The sequence below is a fragment of the Telopea speciosissima genome, chromosome 3 (genome assembly GCF_018873765.1).
Source record: "Telopea speciosissima isolate NSW1024214 ecotype Mountain lineage chromosome 3, Tspe_v1, whole genome shotgun sequence".
Lineage (NCBI taxonomy): Eukaryota > Viridiplantae > Streptophyta > Magnoliopsida > Proteales > Proteaceae > Telopea > Telopea speciosissima.
The window spans coordinates 9,029,510-9,039,142 of record NC_057918.1 but is presented as its reverse complement, the minus strand read 5'-3'; the positions used below and the strand labels follow the sequence as shown (position 1 = coordinate 9,039,142).

Below are 9,633 nucleotides of genomic sequence, written 5' to 3'. Positions count from 1 at the left end.
TGAGTAGTATGCATTCTAAGTTGATTTTGTATTCTCAGCGATAAAAGCAAATATATCACTGCCTAAGTTTCCACAGAAAATTCCATATATCATTATACATTAATCCGTGATGAGTACTTTGCGCTCATTTTGATAGGTTTTTTTTTTTGGTAAAGAACTCATTTTGATAGTTAAGGTAATATTTTTGGTGACAGTGCAAATCCAAAAATTCAGGATATGTACTCCTAACCAAAAGAATCTTGAGGATATGCTCTACTGTACTGACTACTGAGGGAATAATGAGTGTATGAGATTTCGGTTCAATTCGCTAAATTAAATCAGTTCACATGCCTTAGAACTAGGGCATTTGGGGTGGTTTGTATCGGTGCGTGAAATCCTTCAGCATAACGGAGTCAAAGGTCATTCCAAATGTTTACTAGCCCGCTTGATAACCTTACGAGAAACAGTTTCTCGTGTTTTTCTGTTCTGAGCAACGAGAGCAACGAAAAAGCACCTAAAAATCGTTTGATAATGAAGTATTTTTTGTGATTGTTCTTGGAAACGTAAATCAAAATTTATGCTCCCTGGAAGATTTTTGATAGAATATGTCCAACATGTTCTGTCGTTTCTTAGCTGAAATTTGGAAAAGTGTGTCGGATAAAAACTCTTATATTCGTTCACTACGATCTTTTGTAAAATTGGAAAAGTGTGCCAAACATTTTCTTTTGTTAATTAAAAAAAAAAAAAAAAAAAAAAAAAAAAAAAAAAAGGGGTTTTGCTTGTTTCCAAGAACAGGTTTACCAAGCGGGTCAAAAACGGTTTCTCAACGTAGAACATGAAAAAATTGTTTTGCTGTTTTTCGACACATAACCAGAACAGAAACACCCGTAAAGTTATCAAGCGGGCACTTGGTTTCATCTTTTATTTTCCAGCACCCTAGATTTTGCAAATTTGGGATAACTTGATTCACACTATTCCATATTAATGAACCATTTTCCTTTTAACCCTGGTGGAAAAAGGAATATAGAAGGTAGGTAATTATTAAGGTAGATTTTGCGGGTGAATCTTTCACTATGGATGAAGGAAAATTTTCCTTGCCTGTAAATAAAAAGGGATAACCCGGTCCTCATTTCCTTTGCATATACATTCACTTGCACTACCAACGTTTATTCCACCTACAATCATTTAAAGGGTGAAGAGGGTTATTTATGAAAACAAAAGAGACAGGTACCATACTGCTAACACAATCTTTCAAAAAATGACTCTAGAGCATACGACAAAAAATAACCATTTCACCCTTGGCATGATCTTTTTTTTTTTTTTTTAACCCTTGGCATGATCGGGTAACACAACCTTTCCAAAAACGACAAAAAAATTCTATGATAAAAGCTAATTGTCATCTTAAACCTAAATCCAACCGTAGGTGACCATTTTGCCCGTGACATGATCAGGTAACACAACCTTTTCCAAAAATGACCTAAAAATCCTATGATTAGAGCCTTTTGCCATAGTGCTTAATTTATTCTTTGTTTCAACCAATCCATTTTAACATTTGTTTATTAATTATAATTTATCACCATAATAGTTTATTTATTTTTTATTTTTTATATTGATATATAAATTTGTATGGTTTTTTAAAATGATTATTTTATAATTTTTGAATCTTTAATAATTTTTTGGTCTTTCAAGGTATCATTATGTTGTATAAAGCTTCACTATTTGTCACTTGAGAGTACATAGGTTAGTCCATATCATAGATGTCCCTACATACATCTCAATGGTCAAATTTTAGTTCATCTGTGATTTAAAGTTTTCGTAAAATTACCAAAACGCAATCTAATGGAGATGAATATAAATACAACAATGAAATCTTTTGTAATTTTAGCTATTTTTTCTGGATCATGATCGTCTCCAGGGAACAGGGAATTGCCAGGGCGCTGCAAGTCATTGGGCTGTGCTGCACACATCCCTAGGTGTGCACCGAGATGTGTGCGACACAGTTCAACTGTTGGATGTCCCCTGGCAGCACCTGGGCACACACCTCCTTGGAGATGAGCTCAACTCATTTTTTCTACTCATTTTAAACTGAAATTATACTAATGAGATGTTTTCCTAGTCCCAAATCACATGGAAGTTTCTTACCAAAAAAAATCACGTGGAAATAACTCATGTACTGACATAGTGACATGTGGCAAACAGCCTTATACTTCCCTAGGTATAGCGATTTGGAAGAAAACTAGAAAATTGGGTTGAAAAGTAGAAAATTCTTTTTTCGAATCAATTAATAGGCGTTTGTGAATCGATAGGAGAATTGGCCCGATCGATTCCGTCCGCCAATAAGATTGTGATCGGAACCGACGATACCGTATCTGGTCCTGATTCGGATTTACTTGCCTTCTCTTTTTTTGATCGTGATCGAGCTCTCTCTGTTTTATGTTAATCTGATGAGTCAAGTTCATCTACTTCTCGTTCTTCATACTTCTCACCCCACGGAATCGAGAGAATCGGATCTCATCTGTTGGCTTTGAATCAATAAAAAACATGCTGCCTAACGAATCTAGAATCGGACTCCGGACATGGGTTGTTCTTTTTCTCGTCATCTTTCCCACCTTCTTCTTCAGCTCGGCCATTTCTGGTGCCGAGCCCCGTGTAGCTGCAAAGAAAATATTTATGAGAGAGAAGGTCCGGAAAATGTAAGTAAATCAGCTGACTCCTTTTGATTTTCCGGATTGAAATTCACGAGTTTTGGTTTCTCTATTTCATGGGTTCTAATGTTCTATTCTGGCTAATGCTTTGCCCATGTTAGATTTATTGGAAATGCTTTTTTCCTCCTTTCGTTGTGGTATTCCCCAATTTTATGTTTGCTGTTGTGTTTTTCTTCCACTTTCCTGAGTTTTTTTGTTAATGGGTCTTCATGATTCTGTTATGCGTTGTTTTGGATTTAATTTTTTTGGTGTTAGCAGAGAAATTCTGGTTTCCTTTTTTCCTTTTATTTTTTTTTGGTGTGTAGGGGGAGGAGGGGGTGGGGTTGGGGAGGGTTGGCACACTGTATAATCCCAGAGCAGTAACTCCTAGTTTGATTGGGAGTTCAGTAGCACCGAGTTTGTTTGAAGGCAATCCAAATGCACTCCGTAAACATGACCAAATTCGAAAACAAATTCTCATATGTGCCCTAAGAGTAAAGTGTCTTCAAGACCTATACTTTGTTAAAGAACACCTATCATCTTATTGAAGTCCACATCTGTTTGTTTGGATAATCCAAGATGGATGCCACTTTATTTACAAGCTTTTTTTTAATTTTTTTTATTTCATCTTCAGGTTTTATCATGCCTACAACAACTACATGACTTATGCATTTCCAGTAAGTTTGAACCCCAGAGTAACTATTGAAGGTCAGTAATTTTTCTTTTCATATATGAGCTATTGACTGCACATTCTATTTTTTTTAGCATGATGAGCTAAAACCTCTTACAAAGACTTTCACTGACTCGCTTAGTGAGCTTGGGAATTTGAATGTAAGGATTATTTTAAAAACCTACTAAGCAACTGTTTCCACACATATGGTGTTTATAAATTAAAGAGCTTTCCCCTCATTCATCTTTTTGTTTGATTTTCAGCTTGAACACCTACCTCAAAACTACAATGGATCAGCCTTGACACTTATTGAGTCATTGTCCAGGTATAATATATTTATTAAGATAGCTTTGAATATTTAGTGCCTGAGAATATTTATGTGGGTCCATTTGATTGTTTAATTTTGTCTGACCATTTTTGGGTCGATCCAGTGGCTCAATTGGTGACAACACCTTGGGATTAGGGGTGTAAATGAATAGCCGAAATCTGTTTCCGTATCCGTTTAGTACTATCCAAATCCGTCCGAAAGCAAAACGGATGCGGATACGGATAGGCTATAGCTATCCGAAAAGCTATATTTACATGTAAACGGATAAAATATCCGATCCGTATCCGTTTAGCACTATCCGAATCCGTCCGATAGCTAATTGGATGCGGATGCGGATATAGCACTATCTGAGCCGAATCTGATCCATTTACAGCCCTACTTGGGATGGAGGGTCCAATTCCAGTGTACAAGTCCCCACTCCCCCCCACCCAAAAAAAAAAAAAAAAAAAAGGAAAAGAAAATCCTGATTTCTATATGCATTGTATAAATTTTGCTGCCGACATTTAGTAATTCTACCAATTTGCTCAATCAGTTTCTGTTTAACAATGACTAATAACTACAGGATGTAATTTTATAATTTCCTAATATCTTCATAATTTTTTAATACAAAATTGTTTGATCATCGTTTTGATTGGCAGTTTCTACTCTTTATTTTTTTAGTAATTTTTTGCAGTCTTGTCATACTGGGTAACTACTCAGAATTTGAAAGGGCAGTTATTTGGCTTTCTGAAAATCTTACCTTTGATGTTGATGCAAGGATACATCTGTTTGAGGTATCTAACTATAAGCTTCATAATAATATGACATTATTCTTACTTTGTAAAGTTTGTCAGTAAAGAAAGGGCATTTCTGATGTATCCTCAAAATTTCAAATATGAAGTTTTCTGATGTTTTTTTCCCCCTCTTGCTTGCAACTGTCTAGTGCAATATAAGAGTTCTTGGAGGGCTTGTATCTGCTCATATTCTTGCCACTGATCCTACTAACGGGTTGGATCAAGGAATTTACAAGAACCAGCTACTTAATTTGGCTGAAGATCTAGGGAGACGTTTCCTATGTGCTTTCGATACTCCCACTGGATTGCCATATGCATGGATCAATCTTAAGGTAATTATATGATGATACATTAGTTAAGGGAGAATACTTCTTTAAAAGGTCTAGGCTTCAATGTTAATGCTGCCGACAGTATTTTTACTGAATTCCTCTCTCTCAGAATGACAGAAAATGCTATTAATTCACCTTGTAAGCTTATTAGATGCCTAGGTAGAATTGTTTAAAGTCCTAGACTTGGCAATTAGTGATTAAGCTGCTAATGGTATGATGGTATCACCACCAAAGACTATATGAAACAGAGAACTTGTGACTTTCACATTTAGTACTACAAGAATGTAAACTAACTTGCTATTAGAAGTACTAGATCATGCATCTACCAGAAGTACTTATGCTTGCATTCACACATTACCATACTTAGTTGCTCTTACACAAGGCGCCATGTAAACTATTATTTTCATTCTGGGAAAGTATTAATATTGCCTGTTTTGCTTATAAGAGGAATTTTCTGAATCCGCATCAATACAAAATTCTGTGATGGACAGCACGGACTGATGGAGAATGAGACTACTGAGACTAGCACATCTGGGTGTGGTAAGGAGTTCTTAATTTACTATGCAGCTGTGAATTAGAGCCCAACTCCTGAAATTTGCTGATTTTTCATTTCTGTATTCAGGTTCTCTCATCCTTGAAATGGGATCATTATCACGATTAACTGGTGACCCCAGATATGAAGCTGCAGCTTTGCGTGCCCTTCGTAAGCTATGGAGCATGCGAAGTCCTTTGAATCTCCTAGGCACAACACTGGACGTGGTCACTGGGGAATGGCTAGAGTATTCATCTGGAATTGGAGCTGGTACATTCTTATCTTGTATTTGTCTCCTTTATGCTCATTTAGTTGGTTTGTAGGATCCAATTTCTTATAAAACTTTTGCTAGAGTTGAGATGTGGTGTTTTCAAATATTGTACCGTATTACTTCAGGTAAAGGTACATAGTTTCTCACGCTGGTAATTTCCAATCTCTTGTAGGAGTCGATTCTTTCTATGAATATCTAATCAAAGCCCACATTCTTTTTGGAAAGGATGAGTTTTGGGACATGTTCAAGTCTGCTTATCTTGCTGTACAGAAATATTTCCGGCATGGACCATGGTACTGCACTAAAAAAATCTCTTCCAGTTTAGGTGGATGGCTTTTGTTTTCTACTCATTAGCTTTTTTGCATGAAGCTTCCCCCCCCCCCCCCCCCCCCACAAAAAAAAAAGGAAAAAAAAAAAAGAAGAGAAAAAAAGAAGGAAGTTGTTATGTCTATATATCCCCTTTTTTTTTCAAGTCCAGAAGGAAAGAAAGTTTACCAGGAAGTTGATACATACTCTAAACTTAATAGCTGCAAAGTATAACCATAAAATGGAAATATTCCACTCTAATACTTACCTCTTTTGAAAATCTATGATTATAATGAATAGAACACACATTTACTTACTTTATTTAAGTAGGAGAAGCAGAGCTTTAGGCAGATTAAAGTATTACGTGGGGAAATTTCTCAATATAATTACAGTAATTCTCCCATACAATTTTCATACATTGTTGACCTCTAGTAGCTCTGGTACACAAGTTTATGCATGCCTGTGTGTTATTTAGAGTTCCTCCTTCTGCTACATAGTTTTATTATCTTATAAAAGTTATATGATGTAATTTAAGTACACGATATGCATTCCAGGTATCATGAAGCTGACATGAGGACAGGGAAGGCAACCTATTGGCAACTTACTAGCCTTCAGGCTTTCTGGCCTGGCCTACAGGCAAGTTATTGAACACCCTACTTATTTCATGGTGATTGCTGGAAAACTACAGCAAGAATGTTCTTCATTGTAGTTTTAGAATAATGAAATAACAGGAGTATATGGTGGTCGAACTTGACTGCCACCATTGTGACAGTTAATGATGACTCTCTAACAATGGGATTTTTTTTTTTTTTGTAAATTTTGCTCTTTTTCTTATATTACTATAATAGTAAGATATATCGTGATTTTTTTTTTGAAACTGATATTATTAAAACTGATTCTAAAACATTATGAGGCCGAAAGCTGACTGCTGCTAGTATTTACTGATCTATAAGGCAACAGTTAGATGACATTATAACTTTCGCTCAGAGGTTTGCTGTTAAAACCACATTCATGATCTTTAAATTATCGTAATCAGGTTCTTGTTGGAGATCTTGCAGCTGCTAATTCATCACATCGTGAGTTTTTTCATGTGTGGGAGAGGTTTGGTGTGCTACCAGAAAGGTATGAGTGGGTCTTCTTTAGAATTGAATGTTTAAAATGATTATAAACAAGCATGACATTATTTTATTGTCCGCTGCTTCTAGAATTTGTTTGCTTTTACACAGTTCATCAGCATTTATATTGTGGAAGTCAATTTGTTTGTCTAATTGAAAGAGTACAATTAACAGATACCTGCTGGACCGTGAGATGTTGCATCCTACAGAAAAATATTATCCTTTGCGGCCTGAATTAGCAGAATCCACACTATACCTTTACCGAGCAACCAAAGGTGTGATTCTTAGTGCTCTCTCTCTCTATCTGTGTGTGTGATGAATGAAAACAGACCTTTCTTTGATCAGTTAAAGAATAATGTGGTATTAGAAGGAAAATAGAACGCTTTTTCATCCCATAGGAAAATGCCTTGAGAATGAAATGCTTCCCATTGTCACTCAGTGGCTTCTATCAGCTTACTTGAAATTTGGATTGGACAAAACCAACTCCAGCCTGATTATGGGATTGATTGACTGCTGACGATGCAATTGCTATGTCATGATTCAGTGAGGCAGAGTATCATGTGTCTCAATTTTTTTAGTAAACGGTCATTTATGAAATAGACCTGATTTCTGCTGCCACAGCTTTGACATATCATGAAAAACTCACTTTTTTTGGAATTTTCTCTCTTGCTGATATAGAAAAATAAGGCTCTGCATCTATGATTATTGAACTCTAGGAAATTGGGGTATTTTATCTTTGTGGAATAGTGTGAATGATCACAGCAGTGGAACCTAACCCTGTGCCATCAAGTATCAAGATCTGAGAAACATAAATGAATAGAAGAGAGAGGCATAGATAGTTTCCAGACTATGCTTTTTACACAGTGTCTATAACCAGGAATTGGAATCTCTCTGTCAAAACGATGTCTTTGTCAAGAGGTTGTTCCATCTTGCTGTACATATCCAAGTATGCTGTTGTCATGTGACCTTGCTAGTAGCTCCAGCATACCCCCATGGAAAAATCACTAAGTGGCTTTGTGAAATGAATTAAAAAATTTGGCAAAATGGGAAGCATAGATGTGTGTATTTTATTATTTCTTCAATGTTGCATGTTATGGAAGTCTTGGTTGAGCTGCAAATGATGAGACCAAATGTGTTTTTAGTCAATGATGTTGCAGCAGTGATATGTACTAGTGGTTGTGAGACCGCAACGATTTGATCCCTGTGAACAAAAAAACTCTCTTGATCCTTGACAGGGATGTGGGTAGAATCAGAAAGAGAAATGGGGTTTGGGGGATTTGTGTTGAATCACACGGTACAATTTGTTAATAAAGTGTCTTTTTCACTTCTTTTTATTTTTTTGGGGGGGGGGGGGGGGAGACACCGTCTTCTAGATGGAAACCTTTTTCTGGTTTAAAAGCAATAAAACACACTTAAAAAGAAAAAGGTGTAGCCAATGCTGTCTTATTGCTCATTTATTTATCATTACTATATTTGACATTGTCAGATCCTTGGTACATAGAAGTGGGTGAATCAATTGTGAACTCTCTCAATATATACACCAAAGTAGAAGGTGGGTTTGCAAGCATCAAGGATGTGACAACAATGCAACTGGAAGATCATCAGCATAGCTTTTTTCTTGCTGAAACGTAAGCAATTCCATATTCTCTCTGCAATTATAATACCATGTCAATGATAATGGTTACCTTGTCACTTATAGTGCTTTATAAATGCACTTATTTTTTCCCCTATAGGTGCAAGTATCTCTATCTTCTCTTTGACGATTCATTTTTGGTCAATAAAAATTTCATCTTTACAACTGAGGGTCACCCTCTTCCAGTGAGAAGTGATTGGCATGAGAAACTTCCAGAGATCTACACTCCAACTAACTGGACTTGCATCAAGGTAATTCTATCTACCCTTCTCTGCAGATATTTTAGGAACATTTTCCATGATTTGTAGGAATTCTATTAGAGTTATGTCAAATTTCTTTGGGAGACATTTAGCAAGCAACAATGACATAGCATAATGTTATTTATTATACCATCTGAGGGCCTGCTGCTGGATATGTGAATAATGGCATTCTATGTCTTCTCACGATAACACATTCCCAAATTCAGAAGCTGCTATTGATGTGGCACATTAGTTATTAACATACTAACAGGGCTATATGATATGTTTCTTGTTCACTATAATTTTGGTTTGTTCATTAATAAACCAGCCAAGTGTCCACTTTGGTCATATCTCTCTTTTCACTTTAGTAAAACCTGTTCTGAGTCAGATCCTCTACTAGAAGCATCAATTATAAAGAAAAGAAAATGAATAATCTTTCTTGTGCAGAATGAAAAACAAGGAAAACGTGCAAGTGCAATGTCTTTGCAAATCTGTCCAGCTGATATTCTTTCCCCAAGAAGAGGAAATTATGTTCATGGTGTTGAGAGTATATGCCATGTCCCTGATTCTCGTGCAGACCACAGGTGTATGAGTGATGTCGAATGTGGAGTCGAATCAATTAGTTGCAGGCAAAGGTCATGCAGCATAGCTGGATACTGTGGGCTATGGCTCTATGTAATTTGATCCTCTGCTGATCATTTTGAACGTCCAGTGTAACAAATCATTCTTTTCATGACAAAATGCAAACCCCCCATGGATCTACAAGATTACCAT

At 36.2% G+C, this 9,633-nt stretch overlaps 1 protein-coding gene across 2 annotated transcripts; it reads left to right on the top strand.

Moving 5' to 3' along the window:
• The first annotated feature begins 2,419 nt into the window (after positions 1–2,419).
• LOC122654735 (alpha-mannosidase I MNS5) lies at positions 2,420–9,614 on the top strand. Of its 2 annotated transcripts, XM_043848957.1 has the most exons (15): positions 2,420–2,672; positions 3,298–3,340; positions 3,429–3,494; positions 3,597–3,658; positions 4,335–4,434; positions 4,584–4,766; positions 5,255–5,303; positions 5,386–5,565; positions 5,739–5,859; positions 6,427–6,508; positions 6,909–6,994; positions 7,162–7,262; positions 8,474–8,615; positions 8,721–8,871; positions 9,307–9,614. In XM_043848957.1, exons 1-15 carry the CDS (start codon positions 2,521–2,523, stop codon positions 9,541–9,543), a joined length of 1,755 nt encoding a protein of 584 aa, XP_043704892.1. In that variant the 5' UTR covers positions 2,420–2,520; the 3' UTR covers positions 9,544–9,614. The 2 variants fall into 2 exon arrangements, with proteins under 2 accessions (XP_043704892.1, XP_043704893.1); XM_043848958.1 differs by lacking the exon at positions 3,298–3,340.
• The last annotated feature ends 19 nt before the right edge of the window (positions 9,615–9,633 follow it).

Coding starts and splice junctions, on each gene's coding strand:
- LOC122654735 (XM_043848957.1), top strand. CDS start 2,521: ATGCTGCCTAACGAATCTAGAATCGGACTCCGGACATGGGTTGTTCTT. Junction 5,860..6,426: donor TATTTCCGGCATGGACCATG/GTACTGCACTAA, acceptor TATGCATTCCAG/GTATCATGAAGCTGACATGA. Junction 6,995..7,161: donor TTTGGTGTGCTACCAGAAAG/GTATGAGTGGGT, acceptor TACAATTAACAG/ATACCTGCTGGACCGTGAGA.